Raw genomic sequence first — 27953 nt, 5'->3', positions numbered from 1 at the left:
TGACGTAAACAGGAAGTGTGTAAACCCTAGGGCGGCGAATTTAACTTTTCTCAGTGGACCAACGACAACACATTTAGTCATTAATTCACAGCGTTTTATTTATACTTATCCAAATGAATATATCTGTTTATTCTGAGGTTACTGTAACAGTTTTAAGTGCTTTTTGTGGAAGTGACTGTTCGTAATCAGAATGCTATGTCAGCTAGGCTAAGCTGTGCTACGCTACTCGGGGATTCTAGACAAAATTATTATGTGTAGATATTGTCTATGCGGCGACTGGCCCGCAGGTTTGGGAAATGTTTTCGCCTCCCTTCAGTTCTCTGCTTAGTTCGTGGAGTTTGACAGCGGTGGGTTATTTGTTCCTCCTGTTAGCTGACCGGATGTTTAACAACCCGGCTGGTTGAACCGCGGGGCTAGAAGCTGCTGCTATGGGGGAAAAAGAGCTCAGCCTTATTGACAAGCAGCTTACAAGGTAAGGGCCTGATAGTTCTGGCTTTGGTCCTATTATTGTCCTTCTTTTATTTTAAACCGCCAACATACAGAACGTAAAGAGATGATAGATAATAGGGTTTTTATAGCAAGATCCAACCAATCATTCCGGAGCAGAAAGCACAAACACAAAGCATAACAACTATAAAACAGGTGAATTATTGTTTCTATTTCAGTGGAACAAACTTATTAAACATGGAGAGAAAATGACTCCTTGTTGATCATGCTATGTAGGTCTTCTTTAACATTATCATGATATATATACCGGGGGTATATATATAAAAAAAGAAATCTGTGTTTTTATTAATTCACGCTGGATCTTATACACTATAAAGTTTATGTTGTCACTTTGTTTATTTTTATTTGTCACCTAAAATCTAATTAAGTCAACAAAAGGCAAGTTAAGTTAAATAAATAACACGTGACTTAGAAATTGTGCTGAATAGTTTGTTTAAATTGAAAAAATATGCTTTTCAGATTTGTCATGTCTAAACCAACTGGTGAGATTTTAACTGATATGTCCCTTTTTATATCAGCTGGATTCATATTAAGGTTGTTAAGTTACCATTTTTAAAGCATAATCCATATTGCCAGTTTGTAATTAATCATGAATAAATGTGTGGTTTTTCATTTCAGAGAAATTGTATAGAATCGGTTCCATATTAATGGCTCTGGGTTTGCATCATATTACTTTATAAATGCATAAAGCGTAATTAGCTTTTAATTTGAAAAGCACTAATAAATTTTTCAGATTTCCATGTGATCAGCAGATTCCAAGTACTACAATTGTGGATGTATTTCCTGTTCAGTAACTAATTTGAAATGAAGAATAACGAAGTGAAGTGAAGTGTTAAGATGAACACATTTCGGCTCATATGCTTTGATGCTTGAATTGTGATAATCTTTATTTTGTTGGATTGGAATTTATTATTTCTTTGTCGAAATCCTTGCTTCATGTTTTTCTCTGTTTTTTATGTTTTACTGTCTTTTAAAAAATAAACCTTGGTAGATCGCACCTTAAGGAAATTGGAATTGACCAGGAAAGGCCTGATTGATGCATCTAAAGGACATTATTTACAATTTAAATGTTTACAATGTAAATTTTCATAACATGAACAGCTTAAATAAAACTGAATAAAATGATTAATGATATAGAAATGCTTCAGGAACTTCTTTACAGACCTTGATTGCCACAAAGCATAGATGCTTGGATTACATTTTTAAATTCTGATCTTGCTTCTTTCTGTGTAGTTTGCAAGATCTCCCCCTGAGTCCTGCCACTACATCACTTAATCTGCACTGCAATCACATCCAAAAGATCGAGTGTCTGTCCTCTGCTTGGCAATTGCGCCACTTAGACCTTTCTTCCAATCGCATTTCTAAGATTGAGGGGCTTAGTTCCCTCACCTCCCTCAGGACCCTGAATTTATCATCCAACTTAATCACAAAGGTTGAAGGTAAGTGCTTAATCTCAATTTTCCCTGGTATGAAGCACACCGTTTCAACTCCTTAAAAGTTCTTCAAATAATGTTTCTTTCTTGAAATAACCTGGTTTTCAATGTCCTGCCTATTAACATCAGGACTCAATGGCCTTGTAAATTTGACGAAATTAAACCTGTCCTACAATCGGATCAATAACCTTACTGGTAAGTCGAGTGCTGCCTGAGAAGACTTCTGAGACTTGTAATGAGGTTACGATGCTTCAATGACTCTTTACCTCTTTTCTTTCAGGTCTGCTGTATCTTCATGGCAATGAGTATAAGCTGAAGCACCTTAGTATTCATGGCAACCTCATAGACAACGTTGACCATCTCCTGCAGTGCTTGCTGGGATTACAAGGTTTACGCAGCGTCGTTTTAATCCAGGATGGTGGAGACAACCCTGTCTGCAGTGCACCAGGTTGGAATTGAAACACTGTCTGTATATCATTGCATAGGAAATGTAATAGTTAGCACATTCTTAAAAGTAGAAACCCATATAGGTAAAGAGATATTTGGTATGGATAAAGAACATAAGGGGCTAATAATGGATTGTAGATATCTGTTGCTATAAATTCAGTTTGTTCCTCTTCCTGTACTTTTTGCATGTTTCCAAAACTTTCTGTGACCTTTAGGATCTTATGGTTCATACACCTCGAATGTGCTTTGAGCATCAGGGGTGTCATGTTCACGCACAGACTATGGTGGATGTGGGTCAATTAGCGTCAAGCTTCCTCTGGCACTTTTTGACCTACTGGCCTGGTGCGTCTTGAAGCATGCAGTGCATTTGAGCTTTAAAACGTTGATGGGTAGCAGGCGTACCTAAAGCGTCAGATACCGAAGTTGTTAAATCTGGCACGTCATCCAATCAGAGAAGCTTATCTGGGAGCTGCAGGGAGAAGTTTTCTGGATCCAAGCCATGATCTCCTCTCTTGCAGAGCTGTCAGCCTACACCCTGAAATATGAATAAGAATGTATTTATTTAGGGGGTATCCTCCATTGGGCTTATATAAAAAGACAGAAGAATGTTTTTTATTATGTACAAGGAAAATCTGGCAGTGTTCTGATCATTGCACTAAAACATTTTAGCCTGCTCTGTATTCTGTATCAGGGTGGAACTTCTACTGCTCGGGGAATTCAACCAATAGGCCTGCTAAATGCTTTTTCATGACAATAACTAACAAATTATTGCCTTTCTACATTGAATGCTGGAGGAAGCTTAAGTACTCAAAGAAAACCACCCATGGATACAAGGAGAAAGCAGGCTGGGATACTAACTCATGAGCTTTTGCTGCAGGAAAGTTCTAGCCACTAAACCACAGTGCAGCCTGTGTACCACTGACTGTGGTGGAGTTTGCCTGCGAACGCTGTTCGCCTTCAAATAAAATGACAATTACAAGATGGATCTTCTCTTACTTTATTAAAAGACTGTCTTTTTCCTTGATAGTTAAAATTTCCACAACAAGCACTTGCAATATTAGAGTCCATTAAAAATATAAATAAAAGATGTTATTCACTAGACAGTTGAAACATCCCACGGTGTATATAAATGAGAATATTGCCTGCAGGAGACGACCATACAGTATTATCTAGATTCTTTTATTTCCATCAGACAAAAAAGGAAATATAGATTAACTGTATAGAATACATATATTGCTGCATTTATTACAAGGATGAAAAACCCTATGTGTTTTAAAGGAAAAGAGAATAAAATAATAATAATAATAATTGGAATTAATGAAACTATAAATCAAGGGGTAAAAAAATTCTGTCTGTCTATTTAGAATGTAGCTAATTGATTTGATTTGAAAAAGGAGAGGGAAGAAGTTTTTAATTTCCTATCAAACCCCTTTAGTCTATTTACTTATATGTAAAAAGGAGCAGTTTTCATATGTAAGGCACTATTAATAACCATGTGTTGACACATGTCCATAATATGAATGCATATATATATATATAAAAGAATGCAAATGGTGTTTTCAGATCTATCCCTCACCTTCCTTATAAATATTTAGAAGTATGTTTTTATACTTTTTATGATTATTTCAGTTTGCATTATACGTCATATCTGTATTCAAACCACTCCACAGTCATTCCACAGCTTGATACAAGCATATTTTTTGTTGATGTTTTTTTTCTGTAGACAGTTCTTGAATGTTTAACTGGCAGTAGATTGAATTTTGCTTTATATATTATCTTGTCTGTATTATACATAACCAAATCTAGAAATTTCAAAGTATGATTATTTAAAAAGTAGGGTTGTCAAAAGTATTGATACTCAAAAAAGTATCAATGCTAAAACGTTGTATCCAGATACGATACTTATTCTCAGAAGTATCGATAAAGTGCTTCCACCAGTGTTACCGACACAGTCATTCATCTAGAGTGTAGAATAGGGGAAAATGCACTTTCTGAACACAGTGTGATTGAATAATTCTGTCCACTTTTCAGTTTCAGACTTTTTATATAACAGGTGCAGCTCCTGAGAATTAGTTTTGTTTGTTAACTGGTTTGGCTAGTGTCACTGTTATGTGTGCAAAGCATAGTCAAGGAAGGAACACTTAAGTTAATTTTGTTAGTTTTTATCAAGCTTGCTTAATATTGTGCACAGAATACAACCTCAAAATATTGTTCTTATTATTTACCGTATTTATTATTATTTTTTATTTTATTTTATTTATTAATGAAAATATTTCAGTTAAATTTTTGGGTCTTTGTTTTGATCCTTGTGGTATCGAAAATGGTATCGAGTATCGACTATTTTTCGGTATCGGTATCGAGTTGAAAATTTTAGTATCCTGACAACCCTATTAAAAAGTAATAATTTTTGTGATATTTGAATCCTATTTTATTATTAGCTGTAGAGTGTTTAGTAACTTTAACAACTTCTGCACAATAAGGACGGTCTGGCAAAAACATTCATGAGTAGAGGCTGTATAGGGATTTATAATCCAACCAGTGGTTAATTCTTCCATTAAATTATTAAATTTAAATTTTGTCACCTAAGTTTTCACATGTCGTACATGACGTTTCCAGCAGATTTTGTGGACCAGGATTACTCCAAACTTTATGTGACTGACTATTGGAGGTGTAATAACATATATACTGGTTGGTTTTTATGTAATAATTTTACCACTGTTGGTTTTATCTAAAAATTTAAGAAAAAAACATATTTGTAACCCTGCTGGAAGGTTGGTTACTGGAAAGAGAAGTTCAGCCTTCATTCTTCATTCTTCATTCTTTTCCTCCTCTGCCCTCCCAGCTGTTTTGGTAAATTTTCTTTAAGGTTTGTATTTGCACTGCTACTAAGAATAAGTTTGATTTTCTTCCATTTCAAACTAGACTTATCTTTGCAATACTATGAAATATATTGATCAAACTGTGGGGAGTTTTCTGAGGTGATTATTTAGAGAAAAAAGATTCTCACTGTTTATAAATCATCTAAATTTTCTTATACAACGATGCAATTATTAATCATTTCTGCCAGTTTAGCTACAATTCAATTTTATATTAGCTACAAATATATCAGCTGTAAATATATAGCTTATACATCTATATTTACAGCCACTTCCTTTTATTGTTTTGCGAGTCACAATAAAGCTGACAGCATAGATAACTATAATCTATTGAGTTCTTTTTCATTTCTATCTTTGATATTTATGTATTGATATTGAAGGTGTTTCAAGTCAGCTTTTCCCCTGGTATCTCGGTATCTTTCCTTTAGATTAATTTGGAGCCTGGACCACTGAATTATTCATTTTTCTTCTCTATAAATTAAATGTTCTTTATATGCAGATGGTCCTTTTCTGGCTGTTTAAATAAGCCACTTCAGTAGGGCAGACCTGGATCAGAAATTGATCATTTTTGATGGAGTGTGATAGTATTCAACATATTCATGGTTAAGAAAGATGTTTTTTCTTATGACAGTGTTTAGATTTTTCTTATACAGTTCTGTTTCTTATTGAAGGATACTGGGAAACTGTTATGGAGTCGCTGCCACAGATTTCTGTCCTGGATGGCCTGGACCGGCTGAGACATCCATCATCTCCAGGTATAAGCAGCCTATGTGACATCCCCGGCCTAGAGGACTATACGGACTTTTTGCTGTCCTCCGATACAAGCCACAGTGAAGCGGTAATTTGTCATTCTTTTCAACTATTAATTATTTGTGTTTCATCTCTCACCGTATATTAAACTGCAGTCCACACCTCAGTACCTGCAATATTGCAGCTGCAAGGCACTGCTTCAATGTGATATTATTAGGTTGATGTATTTTGGGTGTCAAATATCTGAACTGTGATTGCAAATAAAATATTTAGCTGGTTCAATGGAGTTTTTGAAGTCTTTAATGATTGATGTCAAATGTCAGAGATGCTAAAGCTCAAGGAGAAAAAGGTTGATTGTTATTAGGATTGGCCGATTGGACGAATCTATACACCATCGATGATAGACTGAGCCATTCAGCAGCTGCAGCTTTTTTCCCAAGTGAGACCAAGTAGCCACCAAACGATAAAGAGGCAGTTTCTTTAAGTGTGTTTAAAGGTCGCTTAGTCTTGATTGAACACACAAATAAAAAATTATACAACAAAAAAAAAAATAAAAAGGAAAATTCTCTCCAGTGAAGCAGTGCTCCTTTCATAAAAATTCAAAAAATCCCAGAGTTTTCAGTCCGTTTGATTTGTGAAAGTTTGTACGTTCAGATAAACAAATTAATAACAATAAAAAAACTATAATTTCTCATAACATAGTCAGAACAACTGGAAAAGAAGAAACTATTCCCATTGGTCAAAAATTATACATTTTCAACAAGAAAATAAGCATATTGACCTTATTGGGTTTTAGCAGTGTGTCCAGGTGGTTAACAATGCTACCAGCAGTGCAGAAGAAGCGCTCTGAGGACGTGCCTTTCTTTGCCCACAAAGTAATCTGCATGAATATATCGTCCATCGTCATTTTTTGGACTGACAAAGATAGGTTGGAAAATTGTTACATATCGCCTTAACCTTAATTGTTATAGCAGAAAAGAGTGTTAACAAAAACCAATGCAGTTTTGTGTTTATAACATTGAAAACTTCTCATGCTTACAATTTGTTGTACCAACAGAAAAGTTTATCCACAGATAGTTGATTTAAACGGTAACTAGCATCACAACCATGGGTGTCCCTCTTTATAATATTGCCCACACAAAGACATGACAAAAACACTTCACTTGAATCGTGTAGAAATGAATTAATCCACATTTTTTTGTACATGAAAATAGAAAAAAGACCCCCAAGACCCTTACAAAAATTATGAATGAGAACTTCTTTATTTGGAAGAATGCAGAGCTGACTTAAAGTCCCATTGGTGAAGCTATGGCACAAGCAACAATCATTGGCCGTTTTTCTTATTTAACAGCCTTCAGAAACAACAAACAGGTGTCTACAAAGCACTGGGGGTTCCCCTTCGCTGTAGTGGCTTTAACTATATCTTGCTATTGAAACCTTAAAGAGGTCATCTGTTAAGGCTGTCAAGAGCCCTTTTAGTGTAGTGATCAGATATGGCGCCCCTGTGAGGGGAGCCATATCTAGCATTAACACTGCTGATGAATCACACTTCAGGTTCCCTGCATGGCACAATTGACTCATCTATTTTTGTAAAATGAAAGGACATTAGTATTATGACACATAAAAAAAAACCTGAACTCTATTAATCCAATTGCAGGTTAGGGGTGCTGTCACCACTCCTCATATCGACAAGGTGCTTACCCAGTTTCGACAGCAGATCGCCTCAGAAAAATCCACAGATCTTGTTGTGGATAAAGTCACTGGGAGCTCTCAGGCAGTTTGTCCCACTGATCGGCCTGACCCCATCAATGAAACACGCATTAGGAAACTGGAGCAGCAGGTATCTCAGCTCATCCAACAGGTAACACATTAGCACTGAAAACCATTAGCTCTCTTTAGTAACTGTGCAAATTAGAATGTATTGATGATCTAACACCTGCTATAATCATGGAGAAGGTGTGTTACATGGCTTTATGTACTATATAGCTGTAAGTAAATGTATTTGCGTTGCAAAAGTATTCATATCCCTCTATTAGATCTGATACCCGGATTTTATATCAGCTCTAAAATTGACTAGCTGGATCAGATATCTGATGAGCAGCTGGTGATGATGTGTGAATGTGTATGTTGTTACTGGGCTAGTACATATTTTTATCATTAATAATGGTCTAATAGTTCGCTTCTGCAAACAACTTTTAACTATTCGGCGAGTTGATGTGCTGTTTAGTGTATTTCTGTTTGTAGGAACTGTGTTGCAGAGTGATAGCATCCAATTTTAAGTCCTAATCAAGGTCTGACAGAGCTGTGGGACGGCTTAAAATTTCTAAATAGTCTAAAAAGATACATGCATAGTTTTTTAGCCCAAAAGACTTAGACAACTTTTACTGTCATTTTGTTTACGCAGAGTGTATACGAAACGCAAAAATGTAAAAAAGTGAAAATAAAAACATTGAAAACTACATATAATGGTGCATCCAGACCAGGTGTGGTGGCCACGGCGAGTACGGTGGAATCAAATAGAATTCCTATACAAACCGGGCAGTGAAGGGCTGTTAAGCGGCAAGCGGTGAACTCCATGCGGTGAGAGCGTTCACTGCTCCTCCCTCAGCTCGTGCTGCTAGCTAGAGCTGAGGTGTTGTTAAACAGCAGCACCGCATGGAGAGAGTACAGGGGTGATTGTTGAGGCTGAAAAATCTGGACTTTTTTATGAAATCCCAGCAGAGCAGCCAATCAGGGTTGTAGGTAATGCTTTTTTCATTTACAATTGAATATATAGAAAATATTGTAAAATAACAGTAAAATAAGGAATACTCTCAAGAGGTATTTAGGTGGCTTTAAAAAAAAAGCTAAACTAAAAAAACTTCAAATGTGAAGTTTCACCTGTGCTTTTATTGTGAAATGCTGATAGACAGCGAGACCTTGACAGGAAATGATATGGGGTTGCCAAGGGTAATGGCAGTTCCAAAGCAGAGGGTCTGGTGATTTACTAAATATTAAACAATAATTCCAGCCACTAAACGAGGTAAACATGCCCACTGTTTTATTCAATGCCAGCACAGGAATGACATGTAAGTTATTTAATAACTTTATATCAGGAACGAGCTCAGCAGTAGTCTACTGGGATGGCAACTTCATAGGCCATAATTAAACATAAATCTATCTTAAGAAAAAAAATCAGCACAAACAAAAGTTTTACCTTCACAAATGAAGTAGCTTAGAACGTAGGCTCAAACATTTTGATTCAATTTGGAGCTTAATGGTTGGATAGTTGACATGTGGGTGACCTAAAAAAATATCTCTGAAAGAACAGTAGCACACACAATCTTTTTTTATTTTTTATTTATTTAGTTATATATTTTCTTTTTCATATCTACAAATGACCATTTTAAATGCATAAAGCTGCACCTAAGAAGCAGTAAATGTTCAGTCTCTTCTAGGCTTGTCCCGATCCGATCCACGTGTCGTATCGGGGCGCCTATATTGGCAAAAAAATGCGTATCGGCAAAGCATGTAAAATGCCGATCCAGACTGCCAATCCAGTTTTTAAAAAAAAATCCGGTCCGTATTTTCCAGTTTCGCCGATTGAAACGATCCATTCATCTATTTTGCGCCAGTGTTCCCCTGTTTTGCATTTTTATTAAAACTTACAGTAATACTTGCACCTTTAACTGTTTACGGTTTTACTGCTCACTGTGCAATTTCAGATTGCTATTCATAATTTTGTCCAGTTTGTGTTTATCTCTTAATAAACAGATAAGTTTGTTGTTACCAAGCATTGTGTTTTATTCAATCTCACCTAATTTAGCTGGCTAGATGTTATCAAGAGTACTAAAACCCTTTTCAACATGAGTCTTACAACTAAGGCTAAATACTTTAACTTAAACTTAAATACATGCTCGTATTGGCTGGTATCGGCCAGTATCGGTATCGGATCGGAAGTCCAAAAACAATATCGGTATCGGACCGGAAGTGCAAAAACCTGGATCGGGACATCTCTAGTCTGTTCCCTTCATCATTTTTTTCATGTGTGGGGTGTCAGCTTCACCAGCTGAAGCTCCTCCTATTTGATGATGTGGACCAACATCTAAGATGCAGAACGGTGAACTACCTGGGGTTGCTCGCAGAAATCACGGCGTCTGCTGCCCCTGGTCTAAATGCCCCATGATGTTACCCATGCTCTGTTTTTTTGTTGGTCTGTCACATACAGTGTCAACAAAACACATGGCAGCCTACTGTTGTAATTGGAAAAACTAACTTTTCTTTCTCCAATTCACCACAATCCTTATAGGAAGATATCAGATCAGCCCTGATCTTTATCTGAGTTATAATCCAAAATTGACATCCTGAAAAAATGAACCTTCCAGCAACCTAAAGAAAAGTTTGTCTACTCAGTCCCACTATAAACTATTTAACAATTGTTTTAATTATTAAGTCAGAATTCGCTCTCTACATGTTTTACAGTACCTTAGTTACCCTGTGTAAATATGTCTTATTTACTAAGGCCCCTTCAGGTGAAAAAGCAAGTAGCTCTACTTGTGCCAGGATGAAGTTACGGAAAGCCAAGAGGGACACAGACCGGACATCAGAGAGTGAATGTGACAGCGGGAAAGAAAACCAAACTCAAACAAGAATTCCCAAGTTTGGTAACATGATGACAACAAGCACAACTACCAAGGAGAGCAAGAGCACCAGATCAGACAGGTGGGGCTGTGCTTTGGCACATTCTCTTATCTTGGATTTTTATTAGTAGTTTTCTTTGGATATATATTTTATGGGCTATTTTTCAAACCTTACACTTGGAAAAGAAAAGGTAAGCGTTGGTGGACACTCCGTTCAAGTGTAGGAGTAGTCATTTAAAAATCCTCAACTACCATAGACACATATAGTGCTACATAGGGTGTTAACACATTGTTTATTAGTTTTTTTTTTTAAGAAACCATACCATACTATGATGCATTCTGGCAATCTATATTTCTCAGGCTCAAATTCCTGAAACCCACCATTGCTCTGCATCAGTTTCTGCAAAATGTTACTGATATTACCAAGCAAATTAAAACATCCATTTCTATCCTTGATCCTTTCATTGGTCCTTTGATCATTAACCTTTCCCTCCAGACTGGCATTCTTCCATAAGCCTTAAAAAACCCTCAACTATTTTTAAACCTGTCCTCAAAAAGCCCATCCTCAGTTCAGAACATTATGTCTACAGGCCTGTCACCAACCTGCCATTTGTGTCTAAAGTTTTGGAAAAGTTGTTTCAGATCGCCTACATGATCACCTTACTCTTAGCAACATCTTCTGGCTTTCGATGTAGTCACAGAATGGCCCCAGTCTGGACCACAAGACATTTTTCATGGATCAGGGCCTCTGTGTTCCTATTATGTCTACTGTCTCATTGAACCCCACTCGGCCTTGGTAGGAGGCGACTCGCATTGAGCCTGTTTCTGCTCGGGTTTTCTTCCCGTTAAAAGGGAGCCTTTCATCTCTATGGTTGCTTCTGCATCAATGTAAGTGAATATAGCCAAATCCACGAGGAGCGAATCCTTCAAAGTCAGTGACTTGATGCAGTCAGATGGGTTTCTTAAAAAACTTTTAACTAATCTGATTGTATGGTCTGATTGAGTTTGAGTTGGCGATTTATAAACTGAAACTATTTTTTATCTCCTGAAGAACAAAAATTAAATGCATTCACAAAGCTTCAGTAAGAAGAGAACAGTGTAGATTAGATCCTAAGTAAAAGAAAGAAACATGAAATATCACCCTAATCCTTCATCCAGATTAAATAGTCTCCCCCTCGGACTAAGCTTCATACTGTTTTCGGATTAGGCTTCAGCTCTGAAGCACCTCCTTTATGAAACATTCCTCCCATCTCCTAACCATCTGATGATGCCACAGACTGCTGAACACTCTAAGAAAGAATTAAAAATGTTCCATTTTATATAATAATTCAGTATTTGATATATCCTTTAACAGTTTTGCTTTTAGTACTTTTTTATCCTGCAGCAATAATATTTCAAAATGTAAATAAAAATAAGGAACTCTCATGATTATTTTTACTTTAATAATCAGATATCTTGATTGCAGAGGAAATCAGTTTACAACTAAGATGAAATAATTTGTAAATTTTCCTTTTAAGTCTCACTTCCATAATTAATGTTGTGCTATTCATGCTCTCTTAGCTCATTTAGACTCATCATTAGCTGCTGATGACATACACCATAGTTTCTGTAAGCTTTGATCTATCCAGTCTAGTTCACATCATATTTTACAGTTGTGTATAGTATGGTAGAGCTGAACGCTTGGACATTTGTTAAGTCAGATATTCACCAAACAGCTCTTTTGCTTGAATTTAGCCTTAGAACCTGATCAATACCTATTTCGTCTTCTGGGTTTTTTGTAGTGATCGGGAGAATCATAAACTGAGGACGTCCAAGTCGGCTGTGGGACTCAGGAGAGAGGCTGCCAGAACCGGGGCTGCAAAGTCTGCATCTCAAACCAGGAAAGGACTTTTGAGAGAAGCTAAGACCTCAGGCAGTGTAACATCCAAGTCCCCTCAAGAAGCAGAAACCTATAGGGTATGTTGTCAGTGGTTCATCTGTTTGGATCCACGGCAATTCTTTTTGTAAGACAGTATAATATGAACATAGTTACTTCTGATACAAAAGGAAATGAAGATGGGATGTTTCCCTTGTAGAAAAAAAAAAACATAGATTTAACTATTTTTCTTCTTACTTTTGCTCAGAAATCTAATAAAAATGCTTCTGTCTTTGTAGCACCAAAATTCAATATGTGTGGTTATTACAGTTTATAAAAATAATCTCTGAAAACAGTCCAAAGATATTTATGATTTCTCTAGCCAAAGAGCTGTTTCTTTAAGTTATCTGTCCACAGCGCAATATTGCAAAGTCCTGATCAGATTTCATCAGTGCATTAGCTGTTATCAGATGGTTGCTTTGAGCAAAAGCAAAACTGTTTATGAACTTCCATGAACTTCTAACTTTTCAACTCTGGGGAATTGCACTCTCTCTTTGAAAAGCTGAAGTCACCAATCCACTAGATCTGAGGAAACATAATTAGTGGGGTTAGTAATTGAGTACAGCATGTACAAGTTAGGGCTGGGCAATTTCTCAGGATTATACAAATATTAAGTTTTTTCTAAAAAGATAAAAGATGATTCTAAATCATTAATATTGCTCTAAATTATAAATATACTTTTATGAATGCCTGAAGGCTATTTTTCAGCTATTTCATACAGGGTCTCATATTTATCCACAGCTGTTCCCTTTGCAAAAGGTCCAATCAGGAAAGCATCTTTCTGCTAAATATTTCGCAGTATGCTAACAAGGGGAAGGCTTTGGGACTGACAGTCACTAGTATAGAGTGGCAGGCCACACACAGTTACAGGGGGTCAGAGGAGGCTACAGTGCATTTTTGCCAAGGTTGTCAACTGTTTTTCAAAGTCACTAGCAATAAGCTTCCTAACTTCATAAAACCGATTAGCTTGAGAACAGAGCATAGAGATATTCACTTAATGGGTTTCCTTAGCTGGGTAATGGCCGATGAGCCTTAAATCATACAGTCTGATGCAAAGTGTTTGATGAAATGGTGTAAAATCACCCTGCCATTAGAGCAGTGGAATCATGTTATCTGGGGCAACAATCGTGTCTTTGTCTGATAATCCAATGCAAAAATCTGGTTTTGGTTGTTGCCAGGACTTTTCTTCTCTTTATCTAGACTGCGTCAAATGTAAAGTGTGTCGCAAAGGAGATTATGGTGGTTTGCTGCATTCTAAAATTGGGCTTAGACCCTTAAATCAAGTGAAATTAACTACTCATACATCCTCAAGACTTTTTGACTTGTTTCATGCTCCCAGTTTTTTTAAACCAGTTTGGAGATTAAACTGGATCACCAACTGAACACCTGTGGGAATATAGAGTGCAGATTACAGGGTCCAAGGTCTTTTCATCAAACTTTGGTGTCTGAGTTTACAAACACTGTCCTGAAAGAATGGTTAAACAAAAGATCCTCATGAACACCGATCTAAGATGCTGTTGCTCATGCTGCAGAGGGTGGGCCAATATTAAATTAAAGTTAATTGGGAGAACTTGGATTAGGGAGAGTGATGATAAATAGCTGCGTACCACTTAGTTAAAAGTTTTTAGAAGATTACTTATTTTCTCTCTTTTGTTTAATTGTATTCAGACTATTGTCGAAGAACGCGATCAGGAAAGAGAGAGGCGCTGGAAGGCTGAGCAAGCTGTGCGGAAGCTGACAGAGGAGCTGAAGTGCCTGCAGACTAAAGTCAGCGAGGAGAAAGATCTTCAGAGCGTGGCTCTGCACACCACAGACAGGTAGGAGGGAGATCTAAGTGCATATGTGTGCTCTGTGAACTGAGAAGAACTTTAATTGTGACGTCACGGTTATTGAAGTTATTTAGTCATGCAGATTATCTTGCCTATAGTTATAAAACTGTAAAAAGGTATTTGTTCCTCTACAGATTTCTTTTTTTTGTTCCTTTTTTGTCACAGTTAAATGTATCGGATTTAGGGCAGAAACAATATTGGATTAATTCATTCATTCATTGAATTAACATTGGATTAAAATGGGGAGTGTGGCCTAGTGGTTAGACGATTCGCTTGGGTCCCAGAGTTTCTCAGTTCAAGTCCCGCTCCTTCCCACAGACTGCCATTCTGGCTCCCTGAGCAAGACCCTTAACCCCAGACTGCTTCCCAGGCGCCGCACAATGGCAGCCCACTGCTCCCCAAGAGGATGGGTTAAATGCAGAGAGTGAATTTCCCCATTGTGGGACAATAAAGGGATTTACTTTACATAAATTATGCCTTTAGAGCAGTAATTACATCAAAACTGTAAAAAATATATTTAAACATTTCGCATTTAAGATAAAAAAAACTCCTCTGTCAATAAAGTCTATCCAGAACTAGTTTAGTTTCACCTGGTTACATTTCATTAAAAATCTTCTTTAAGAAATCTTTAGCTATCCCATTATTAATAGATTAATGGGAAAAAAAATCGACAGATTTGCAAAATCACCGTTAGTTGCAGCCCTAATCATATTTTGAAAGGAATTCCAATATTTAAAAAAAGTATGCTGAGTAATTTAAAAAGCAGTTTTAAAATGTTTTTTTTTTCATTAAGAGAAACAAGCTGTCCAACCTGACAAGGTTTGAAAGAATATTTCTGCCCTCAACCTAATAATTCATCCAGAATTAGCAGCAGCAGGTGACTGTGATAGCTGTTAATAATCTTTATCGTCAACACTAAGAACTTGGACAACTAACTTTTTAAATTTAACCAGGCTTGTGGGTTATAGTATACATTCTCTGTTTAAACTCATGCTGTATTTTATGACTTCAATTAGGGGTGTGGGAAATAATCGTTTTGGCGATATATCGTGATATTCGGCTGCCCAATATAATATCGATCTTTCACTTCTTAGTATCGATTTTCAAAAAAAAAAAATTGTCACATAAAACATTGATGGGAAAATGGGCTACCTCTGCACCACCACTCTGGCAGAAAGCGCTGTGGAGCCCTTTAACTGTGCGTGCAGCACCAAATCTGTATTTGAGGCAGTCACAGTGGAAGAAAACCCCAAACAACATGGATAATAATAACTAATCAAAATTTTCCGATGAAAATATACAGCACTTGCTGTTTTATCTCATCATTTGATTTTGATAGCTGGGGAAAATATGGCAATATATAGTGATACTGCAATATCGTGATAATATCGTATCGTGACCTAAGTATCGAATCGCAACACTCATGCCAATACTCACCTCTAACTTCAATTAGATCCAGATTTTGGCTAGGTCCATTTTTTTCATCCAGAGTTGCTTTTTTCGCTGTGCTTTGGGTCATTGCCCTGCTGCAGAGCCACAAGGCCCTTTTTGATTCGTACAAACTATTTTCTTATATTGTTCCTTTTGTCAAGTCATGAAGACCAAGCTTAGCTTAAAACAGAAGGCCTGCAGTGCTGTTTTTCTGCTGTTTTGTTTCCTCCTGGTTGAATTATCAGCGTGCTCTTGAAGTAATTTTGGTTGACAGACCTCTCCTGGGAAGGCTCCCCTCTACTGGATTGTGTTCTCCATTAATGGATTATTGCTCTTGTTTTTGTTCACTGGCATCCTAAAGAAATGACTTTCAAAACTGAACATTCCTTTGAAATGAGCTGGCCCCTGCTAAAAGCCTTCTATGACTCTGTTGTGGCATCAGCCCTCCTCTACGCTGTCATCTGCTGGGCCCCTGGCAGCGCAGAACAGGACAGAAACAGACTGAACAAGCTGGTGAGGAGGGTGACTTCTATCCTGCTCTGCGCTCTGGACTCGTTGCAGAAGTGGTCGAGAGGAGGGTGTTGTCCAAGTTTACATCCATCATGGACAACACATTTAACCGCCTGCAACAGGCCGTAGAGGAGCTAAGCAGCTCCTTTAGTGACAGATTAAAATGCCCCATGTGTAAAAAGGTGCGCTACTGCTGATCATTCTTCCCTGCTAGCATCAGACTTTACACTCCACTGCATTATAATCTGGTGAAATAACACTGCAATAACTGTGCAATAACCATTCTATACCCTGTGCAATAACCTCTGCAATAATTCTGTACTATAAGAGCTTTCACTTTTGGACAGAAACAGTTAATCAGATTATCGTGATGAAACGATTATTAAAATAATTGACCACTAATTTGTTTACTGATTAATTATTAAATGGAGTGTAGAGTTAACAATTGGGTTGCTGTCAGCTTAATGCCTTAAGCTGACAGGAACCCACTTAGAGCATTAACTATATCAAAATTGTAAAAAAAAAAAAAAAAAATACATAAACATTTAAGCTTTTGTAAATAGTCTCTATCTACAACTCCTCAAGTGGAAATGTTTTATTCTCATCTGGTTTAATTTCGTAAAAAATCTTTAGTGAACCTTTGGCTGCTCGATCAGTAATCAACTAATCAAAAAAATAATTATCAGATTTATCAATATACAAAATAATCGTTAGTTGCAGCCCTACTTCACCTATTTCAGTTACCTTATTTATATTATTTACTTATTTAACAAATCAGAAACTGCACTTTACCTGCCACCACTTTACTGTACATAAGATACAGTATATATAAGTCACCTTAAATCCTACCTTTATTTTTTACCATCCACTGTATATATCTGGATGCTCTGTATATACATCATGCACCTTTTCCTTATTTGTGCACCTGTTGTTTATAAGAGGTGATGTCACAAGTGAATTTCTCCATTGTGAGATCAATAAAGTTCTATCTAATCTAATCGAATGACTCTGTTTTTTAGAAGAGCTTTCTTATCTTTTAGCAGGCAATATAAATAATAATTAAGCTTTGTGTTCTAAAAAAATGTTTGAAGACAGTTAATACATGGTGGAAGGAGAGCGGTTGGTCTGAATTTAATTAATAAAAAAATGTCAAACTGAGCCGTTTCAAGCTGATGTTATGAGAGGACATGTGTCTGCTCTGTTCATATAGGTATTGTTTTCTGTTGCACTTTCCTAGTTTGCACCTCGTTCCCATTTTGATTAATTTGCATGATGGTGTAATTAAGGGTTTGTGGTATACATATGACAGCAGTATTACCCAAATCAGTCTCAGCTGTCACTATCTAACGGCAAACACAGCTGCTCCTGTCAATATCTACGCTCCTCATCAGACAGAATATAGAGGTGACTCATCAGTTCTGGGATCAGTCTGATATGCTGTTGGAGGAGCTTTGCGGTATTGCAGCTCGGAGGAGTCTTATTTACATTATGTATTTTCCCCCCTTCAGGTTTATATAGTATTTACATCCCTCCTCTTTTCTATACATATGTTTTTGTAAATCTCAACGGTTTGAAATAGATTGGTAAATGTTTTTCCAACCTGATTTTAGACGCTGTTAAATTAGAAATTCAGTATGTAACTCTTGGTGCTCTGCATTAACCAGACTGAAGGAGCTGCTGCTGAAGGAGAGATCAGGACGCTCTGAACTGCAAGCTCGTGTTGAGGAGCTGGAGACAAGGTGTGAGACTCTAACCCAGCAGCTGGAGCAGGCCCGAAGCAATGAAAAACAACACAGAGCTGCGCTTCGTAGACTAGAGGAAACCGTCTCCCATGGAGACTCTCTCAGGGCTTGCCAGCAGGCTGAGAAGGTATACATTCAGCTTCTTTTCTTTAAGAAACAGTACTTCAGGGTTTTGTCTGCACAACACCCTGTGAAGTTATTGTAGCCTTTTGCAGAGAAAAGATCATATATATATATATATATATATATATATATATATATATATATATATATATATATATATATATATATATATATATATATATATATATATATACATATATATATTTATAAATATATATATATACACTATATTGCCAAAAGTATTTGCTCACCTGCCTTGACTCACATATGAGCTTAAGTGACATCCCGTTCCTAATCCATAGGGTTCAATATGACGTCGGTCCACCCTTTGCAGCTAGAACAGCTTCAACTCTTCTGGGAAGGCTGTCCACAAGGTTTAGGAGTGTGTTTATGGGAATTTTTGACCATTCTTCCAGAAGCGCATTTGTGAGGTTGCACACTGATGTTGGACGAGAAGGCCTGGCTCTCAGTCTCCGCTCTAATTCATCCCAAAGGTGTTCTATCGGGTTGAGGTCAGGACTCTGTGCAGGCCAGTCAAGTTCATCCACACCAGACTCTGTCATCCATGTCTTTATGGACCTTGCTTTGTGCACTGGTGCACAGTCATGTTGGAAGAGGAAGGGGCCAGCTCCAAACTGTTCCCACAAAGTTGGGAGCATGGAATTGTCCAAAATGTCTTGGGATGCTGAAGCATTCAGAGTTCCTTTCACTGGAACTAAGGGGCCAAGCCCAGCTCCTGAAAAACAACCCCACACCATAATCCCCCCTCCACCAAACTTTACACTTGGCACAATGCAGTCAGACAAGTACCGTTCTCCTGGCAACCGCCAAACCCAGACCCGTCCATCAGATTGCCAGATGGAGAAGCGCGATTCGTCACTCCAGAGAACGCGTCTCCACTGCTCTAGAGTCCAGTGGCGGCGTGCTTTACACCACCGCATCCGACGCTTTGCATTGCACTTGGTGATGTATGGCTTGGATGCAGCTGCTCGACCATGGAAACCCATTCCATGAAGCTCTCTGCGCACTGTTCTTGAGCTAATCTGAAGGCCACATGAAGTTTGGAGGTCTGTAGTGATTGACTCTGCAGAAAGTTGGCGACCTCTTCGCACTATGCGCGTCAGCATCCGCTGACCCCGCTCCGTCAGTTTACGTGGCCTACCACTTCGTGGCTGAGTTGCTGTCGTTCCCAAACACTTCCATTTTCTTATAATACAGCTGACAGTTGACTGTGGAATATTTAGGAGCGAGGAAATTTCACGACTGGATTTGTTGCACAGGTGGCATCCTATCACAGTTCCACGCTGGAATTCACTGAGCTCCTGAGAGCGACCCATTCTTTCACAAATGTTTGTAAAAACAGTCTGCATGCCTAGGTGCTTGAATTTATACACCTGTGGCCATGGAAGTGATTGGAACACCTGATTCCAATAATTTGGATGGGTGAGCAAATACTTTTGGCAATATAGTGTATATGTGTATATATATATATATATATATATATATTTATATATATATATATATATATATATATATATATATATATATATATATATATATATATATATATATATATATATATATATATATATATATATATATATATATGTATATATATATATATATATATATATATATATATATATATATATATATATGTATATATATATATATATATATATGTATATATATATATATATATATATATTTATATTTATATATATATATATATGTATATATCTATATATATATATATGTATATATATGTATATGTTAATGTTGGATTTTGTATTTTTTTTTACCGAATCCCACAGATGAAATGTCACCAGGAGCTGGAGAACAAGGCAGCAGCTTTGAGGAGAGAGCTGGACCTCCAGAGGGTCTCAGTTCAACAACACAAAGATAAACTGCAGCAGCTGCATGAACTGCTGGCATCCAGGGAGCAGGAGCACAGGTACAACTGAACAAAGTATTATATCATGACACTCTATTTATTTCACAAATAAAATAATGGTTTACCTTTTATACCTTCAATGTTTTTTGTTTTTTTTACATTATCACAATTTGTATTTTTGCAATATATGTAATTATAGGGGAAAGCAACCTGCTAAAATAAGCCTTCCAATAAATCAAGAATCATTCCTGTCATATTAAACCAATTATAACATTTTGTAGAGAATCCTACCTTCAAATATATAAATTCATTGACCAATAAAAACAGTAGACATATTATTAAGACTGTTCGAAGCAATTGTATGAGATATAAAACAACTTCCAAAGAAGAATATTTCAGAATAAATTAAAGGAATATACTATGTAGTAGTTAGATAAAGTGCAGCTTGTGCCAGACCAGCCTGCTAAATGGGTTGATGGTCTGTTTGGTTGTCAGCGGAGTGTTTGTGTTTCTGAGGAGATGTTATGCACCAGAAAACGAATGTGAGACTGAAGTGGTGGAGGGTTTAAGATGGGATGGGACTGTCTGACTCACGGGTTGGTTGCCTTTACAGCTCAAAGAAATTAGTTGTTTTCTTGTCCGGTTGACCTAGATTTAATTCATCTAAACCATCTTCCTGATGAAAGACGCCCAAACAATGTTTTGCTTTGGTGGATGAGATCTGTGGCATTATATCTGCTCCTTTTTCTTGGACTTGTGCAGTAAAAGCAAAGTTTATGTGTGGTAGGTTTGGTCCCTGAGCATTTTAGGAGGTTTTCTCAGTCCAGGAAACATCAGAGGAAATGTGAAAGCCCATGGACGTCTGTTAGATACTCCACTGCCTTTTCATGTATGCAGGAAGAAGCATGGAACATTTTTACAACTTAAATATAGAAGCAGTAGCAATAGTAGCAATCCTAAAATAGAGTCCTGTAGTACACATATTCCATAGCGATGAAAAGATGATCTTTTGTCACATTTTTCACTATTAGAAAAACAATGAATCCAATAATTTAAAATAGCTCTCTAAGTTATTTGGTGACCCGATACATTTTATTTTAAAGCTAAAACGAGGTTTCATGTTATTTAAGGTTAATGTTTTTCCATTAAAGATGTTAGAGGGATGTATACATGTTAATGTCTTCTGATTCTCACTTTGCATCAGGAAACAGCTGGAGCAGCGATTGCAGCCCAGCGGGGCAGATTTCCAGCAAGCAGTGTCAAAGGAAGTAGCAGCAGTGGAACAGAGACATCAGCAGAGGGAGGCGGAGCTGCAGGAGAAGCTGACAGAAGGCAGGAAACAATACGCTGCTTTGGAAGATGAATTCCGGATGGCACTAAAGATTGAGGCGACTCGCTTCTCTGAGGTCTGTTCTTACTAAGATGCTATCACGCATACAGCGTATAACTTGAATTGTTGAAGACCCGAGTGACCTGCAGGATTGGTGCATTTTACAAAATAGGTGGCATAATGACAGTAAACATGCAAATACTGAAGGAGTGACTTGAAACATCAGGCAGGAGGTTAAAAACAGGCTTTCCACCTGGACAAAGAACCTAAGCTAAAAGCCAAATTCCTTCCCTGGTCTTGGTCTCATAGAGTTTTATAAGTAATTCAAAAGCTCTAATATAAAAGGTATATTGCATAAAATAATAAAAATAGTTTGAAAATGGCTAGAACATTTAGAACACTCTGAATCTGAAACTACTTTTTCTTTGCCAAAAGGCAGATAGAGAACCATACTGACCTCAATTTTTAAGACTGAAGATAAAAGGTCAGCCTGAGTCGGGGTCATTTGTTTCAGCACAATTAGTCTTTGATTGCCACTGGAGAGAAGCTTTACAAAAGAACTGTATTTAAATCACTTCCTACTTTCATTCAGGCTCTGAACAAAATGCAATCTTTTTTTTTCCTGATTGCCACCACTTGCACAACTTGTCCTTGACGTCACTCAAGCTGTTCACCTTCAAGAAAATTCTGAATAAGACACAGATTGCCAGACGCATTTCTGGAAAGTTTCTTTGTGCAAATCAATGTATAAACCTCTTTTGCTGGGCACAATTTCAGACTGACTGATGAAATGGCAAGTCTGGTAGACATAAATAAAAACTTCTCCTTTGACTTTTCTTAGGTGAAAGAGGCTTGTGATCACATGACTGCAGAACTGATGGAGCTCAAGGCGACCCTTTCTCAGGCCCAGCAAAGAGAGACGAAATCAGGCTCTCTGGTGCAGCAACTCACCGCTATGGTGAAAGAGCAGAAGAACCGCATCTCTGAGCTGATCAAAGCCAAGAAAGATGCTGTCGCTGAGCTCAAGGTCTAATGCTAAAATCTGTTTTTTCTTCTTTTTTTTTTTTCAGATAACATGCTTGTGATTTAAATTATACTTCTTCCATAAACTAAATGGCATCTGACCCTTTTTGACCAGCAGAATCTTGCTGCTTTACTTTCTGCCAATCTTAACAGATAGATACTGATCATTAATCCAGTCTGCATCTGTTCCACCGCTAGAGCCGTATCCATTCCCTGGAAGCAGAGGTAGAGCAAAGCCAGCGTTTTGGGCTGCAGCTCGAGACACTAAAGAAAGAAAAAGGTCAACTGGTATCTCAGCTCATGGCTCAGGAGTCGGTCATTGATGGCCTCAGGGCTGAGAGGAGGATTTGGGGCCAGGAGCTTGCTCAGCAGGGTGAGGCGGATCCTAAAGGAATTTTCAGTAAACAAAAACAGTAAAATGTTGTTAGACTTTATAGGCCTGTACATGTGTGGTAAGAAAATCATTTAGAAAGAAATGTTTTCACAGTAACTTTGCAATCCATTGGTAATTTTTGAGACAGCTGCCTACATGTAAGTTTTTTCTTTTTGAGACAAGACAATTACAAGTTGTGCACACCACTGATCTGGCATTAATGGAAGAGGGGCAGAGAGGAGATTAATAGAATAAACCTTTTGGAGACTTTCGTAAAATTGACTAAAATCCACACAAGGAGGCATTTTAAACTTATAAACATAAGCTGTGATCGTACTTCCGCTTAAAAATTAGGTGCTCCTCTAATTTAGTCCATCACAAGTTAAAACAATGGGAGCAAAGTGTAATATAGGAGATGATAAATATATTTTCTGCAAATTCTTCTTTCCAAGGTGCGTCATTGGCTCAGGATCGGGGACGTTTAGAGGCCAGGATAGAGGTGCTGACTGCTGAGCTGGAGACTCAGAGAAAGCAGAACAACAGAGACCATGACGCCCTTAGAATCAAAACCAAAATCATGGATGACCAGACAGAAACCATACGCAAACTGAAAGAGGTACTTTAATTCTCTGTTTCTTTATGTTAGAGAATTTTTCTTTAACATAAAGAAAGTTCTTTTCTTCTATGTTAAACATCTATTCTTTGATCGAAATGCTTTTTCTTTCCTTTACGCTGCGTCATTGTTTGTAAATCAGGAGAGGAAAAAGTTGTTTCCGGTGCTTTTTTTTTAACGCTTCGGCAAAGAAGTAAAAAACTCTCCGGGTGTATTTTCATCCATTACCTTCTTGTTGTTCAGTCCTTGCAGGAACGTGACAATCTGATCCGCAGGTTGAAGGAGGAAGCTGTGCAGACCCAAAAACAGTTTCAGCAGCAGCTGGAGGAAGGGACAAGCCTGCAGGCTGAGCTGAAGGACCAGCTGGAGCATCTTAGCCTGCGTAAAGAGGAGCTGAAGCAGCAGCTGGAAGACAAGGAAGCAGAGCTGAAGGATGTCAAGAGAGTTTACAGGCAAATCTAAATATAGAGTGGAAAAAGAAAAACATGTCTGACATTAGTTGAAATCAAAAGTTCTTGATCCCAGCTGTTGTTGGATAAATCAGTGCTTAGAAAGAAAAACATGTAAATGCATTCAAAAAGTCAATTAGATTAATCTATTTTTATTTAGTGAAAATTCACTTCTCATGTTGGACACAATATCTGTTTTTATATTTGTGTCAGAAAAAAACGAATTCTTTTGATTTGTGTCTCCTTCTTCATTAGTCATTCAAACAAGAAGTGGCAGGAGAAAGCTGAGCTGCTAACACAACTAGAAAGCCAAGTGAAGCAAATGAAGGAAAACTTTGATTCTAAGGAGCGCCAGCTGCTGGAGGAAAAGGATAAAGCATCAGAGGCACACAAGTAACCACAGCAGATTTCTGTACAATTCTGTTATGCATCTGCAAAGCACTTGTAATGATTATTTTATTTGCAGTTATAGTAAATTATGTGGAGTATTTAGGTATAAAGGTATAGTGAAGGATGTTATTTTTCCTTGTGGATCATCAAAATAAGTGGTGCTCCTAATTGTCAATCATTCTGGTGATATGTTTACGTAAGACCGTCCTACCTGCTCGTCCCCATTTTTACTTTCCAGTGGGGAGTCTGACATAGTGGAAACATTTCAAATCTTTTGGAAAGTAAGCTTGTATGAGCGATGCAAACAGCAACTTTTAAACGGAGCGTGCACGAGGAGAAATTGGCTTATGCATGCTCTCGAGCGGTTACAGGGTTGTGTATGTGCATTTTTTTTTTAAGTGGAGAGGGCAGGTCTTTTCAAAAAATTGCGAAAATCCTCCACTATACCTTTGAGCCGTGTAAAATAAATCACCATAATTTTTATTTGGTTAATAAAAGGCCAGCACAGAGAGCAAAGTAGAAACATTTAGACAATATCCCACAATCACTATTGTTTTCGGAGCTTATATTCTGCTGTAAAGAAGAAGGGGATATTATAGCATGAAATATAGTTTTTCTGTTGCAACTCAGCCAGAAAGTCCAACCCTTTTATTTGGTGCTATTTTAATTTAAAACATTAGGTCTGGTAGCTGTCATGCATTATTTGGTGTTAATGTTCCTATACAGAGCTGCAGTTGACAAGCTGCGCTGTGTGGATGATGCTTTTCGTCGACAACTGGAGTCTGTCCAAGCTGCACATCAAGCAGAGCTGCTGCGGATGGCTAATGAAAAGGAGAAGCAAATAGAACAAGCAAATCTGAGGGTAAAAATGTTATTTTTTCCCACATGATCCAGATAAGGCACAGTGGTTTAGAGTTGGGTTAGTGGTCCTTCTTTTGACCTCTCAAAAGGTGAAGGGATAGATGCTTAGAACAGGAGTTAGGAGCTACAATTTGCCTAACTCGGAGTGAGCTTGTGAGTTCTACTGTAGTGCATCCTGCACACACCAGTTAATCAAGGGAGAACAAAAAATCGTATTTCTACCAAATGCAAATAAAGAAAAGGCATCTGGGTAAGAAATATTTTAATGAAACAGAAAAAAAAGTCCTAGGTGAAAACCTTTTTTAAACCCATAAAAATGTTATCAATCTTGATTTTATATATTCTTTTGGATTCCAGCAGCTGTGACAGAAAACAGACCAATATCTCCCCGCCACTTATTTCAATCAGTCAGTCCATCTATAATTTGCTTATGCTTAGATTATTATTATTATTATCATTAGTTAGTAAGGACTTTTACTCATCCATCCATCCAAATAATTCCCAGCTTTAATTCTGTGAACACCATCTTGTGTTCATACTGAATTGATTTTAGCACTTTTTCCCTGTAGATTTTTTACTTTTCTTCCTTCTTTTTAAAGCTCTGCTGTGAATTAATGATTTGCTTAATTTATTTCAGTCCCATCCAAATGAAGTGACAGACTAATCAGCTTCTTTTTCAAAGACTCCAATCCAAAGACTATGATTCTGTTTTGTCTGCTTTCAGGAGCAGAAAGTTAAAAGTCATTCAGGTTTTTATGTCTTCAAAACATGCCTGTAATCTATGCATTGGGTTAGCTTCATTTGGATTTATAGACAGATATAGCTGAATATTATCAGCATGATAGTGGAAATTAATCCCACGCTGTCTAATAATTCTACCAATTAGGAGCATATACGTATGTATATATAAATAATAAAGAGAATTGTCCCTACATTTGATCCCTGTGGTACTCCACAGGTGACCCTGGAGCACGAGGAAGATTTATCATTAATGTGAACAAACTGAAAGATAAATAAGATTTAAACCAGTCTAGTGCTGTTCCCTTAATTCTTAAAAAATATTCAAGTCTTTCTAAAAGAATATTATGATTACCTGTGTCAAATGCAGCACTGTACTCTAACAGGACAGGTACAGATACAAGTCCATTATCTGAGGGCATGAGATATAATTAGTGACTTTCACCAGAGCTGTTTCAGTGCTATGATGAGCTCTAAAGCCAGACTGAAACTCTTCAAAAAAATCAATTTTGGTGTAAGTGATCACACACTTGTTCGGCAACTACTTTCTCAAAAATTTTATGTAAAGAAAGAAAGAAATGCTGGATATAGGTCTATAATTGACCAAGTCATCTGGGTCAAGAGACGGTTTCTTAAGTAAAGGTTTAATTACAGCAACCTTAAAAGCCTGAGGCACGTCTCCCTGTAACAGGGGTATGTTAGTCTCATCTAAAATGGAGGAGATCAAAGGGAGTAACTTCTTAAATAACCTGGTTGGAACTGGATCTAACATACAAGTTGGAGGCTTAGATGAAGAAAATAGTTTTACTAACTCTGAAAGATCAACTGGCTCAAAGCAGCTTTAACCCAGCTCAGATTCTATGGCTAACTTAGATGCTTCTTCACCTTACAGAGATAAACCAATCATAGTTAGAGGAGTGCCAGTGTTCTTGTTTTTAATAGAATCAATCTTATTTACACAGAATCAATCAATAACAAAATTAGAAATTCTGAATAAATGAAAGAACAAATAAATGAAACATTCCAGTTAAAATCATTATTTATTACCTATTAAAAAGGAACAATATAAATTAAAATTATTATCCACTGGAGGTATGGATTTGAAATAATACTCAAAATAAAGTGGAAAATCACATTGAATGTGTATCTAACTTCAATAGAAATTAAGACAAGTCAAAATTAGGCACACATATTACTGAACTAATGTTCAATGGCACTAGTTTTATTGAGAAATCTCCTCCCAGACCAAGATTTAAGCATCAATCAACTTCTAGATAGACTGTGGTGCAATTTGGCATTGGTGGATGGAATGAGACATGATGTGCTGAGCACTGACAAAATGCAAAAGTTACCAGAAAAAAGCTGAAAATGATGAGAACATGGTCACCACCTGCAGAGCCGCATCTTCATAAACATTACCCTGCTGAGTGTGTCTCATTTTCAGGTTGTCTGTTCCATTCGCACCACAGCAGGTTCAATTGATTAACAATCAGTTTGCCGTCCTAACTGCACAGGTTGATTTCACAGAGATGTATCTGACTTGGAAATGCATTGTGTTTATGTTTTCCCTTTAAAATTTGGAGCAGTCTAGTTTTATAGACAAATACATATCTATGTGGTTCTTTTCAGGTTTATGAGGTAGAGGAAGAGATGCGTCAACTACTGGAGGAGACGGAGGCTAACAAGAGAGTCATGGAGGAAAAAATGAAGCGTCTCACTAGTTTCCTAAACGACTTTAACACATAAAATATCCATATCAAACCCCTTGAAAGTTTCTATTCTAAATGTGTTTTTACAAATACAACTGTATTTTTTGTATATTTGTATAGTCTTTGTTTTTATGTGGTTTGTCAAATAAATTTTCTTATGACGGTACACACAATTCTTCTTCATATGAGAATATAAAGGACACTGTTGTGATACACTGAAAAGTGAAATTATAGCAATTCAATCTTTTAATATATTACAATTTAACTACTAATGTATTTGAAGGCATTTTACAGGATGACAGTTCGGATTCATGTGTCCAATTTTGTAGAATGCATGTTGGTCAAGACTCACCTGAAATCATTTAAGTCCAACAAAAATCCGAAATACTGT

The 27953-nt window shown here is 37.1% G+C and overlaps 1 protein-coding gene across 2 annotated transcripts; it reads left to right on the top strand.

Annotated features, from left to right (window-relative positions):
* lrrcc1 (leucine rich repeat and coiled-coil centrosomal protein 1) lies at nucleotides 1–27759 on the top strand. Of its 2 annotated transcripts, none has more exons than XM_038295997.1 (19): nucleotides 1–472; nucleotides 1741–1946; nucleotides 2070–2135; nucleotides 2221–2388; nucleotides 5935–6101; nucleotides 7671–7853; nucleotides 10515–10714; nucleotides 12414–12588; nucleotides 14216–14364; nucleotides 17982–18186; nucleotides 19997–20136; nucleotides 21281–21482; nucleotides 22248–22433; nucleotides 22628–22802; nucleotides 23255–23418; nucleotides 23659–23867; nucleotides 24120–24257; nucleotides 24981–25116; nucleotides 27483–27759. In XM_038295997.1, the coding sequence occupies exons 1-19, from the start codon at nucleotides 429–431 to the stop codon at nucleotides 27597–27599; spliced, it is 3030 nt and encodes a 1009-aa protein (XP_038151925.1). In that variant the 5' UTR covers nucleotides 1–428; the 3' UTR covers nucleotides 27600–27759. The 2 variants fall into 2 exon arrangements, with proteins under 2 accessions (XP_038151925.1, XP_038151924.1); XM_038295996.1 differs by having other exon boundaries at nucleotides 7671–7874.
* Nucleotides 27760–27953: the final 194 nt, after the last annotated feature.

This window comes from Cyprinodon tularosa, unplaced genomic scaffold, assembly GCF_016077235.1.
Source record: "Cyprinodon tularosa strain WSP-4 unplaced genomic scaffold, ASM1607723v1 ctg364, whole genome shotgun sequence".
NCBI lineage: Eukaryota > Metazoa > Chordata > Actinopteri > Cyprinodontiformes > Cyprinodontidae > Cyprinodon > Cyprinodon tularosa.
Note: the sequence above shows the minus strand (reverse complement) of the source record. Positions and strands in the feature narration are given on the sequence as shown.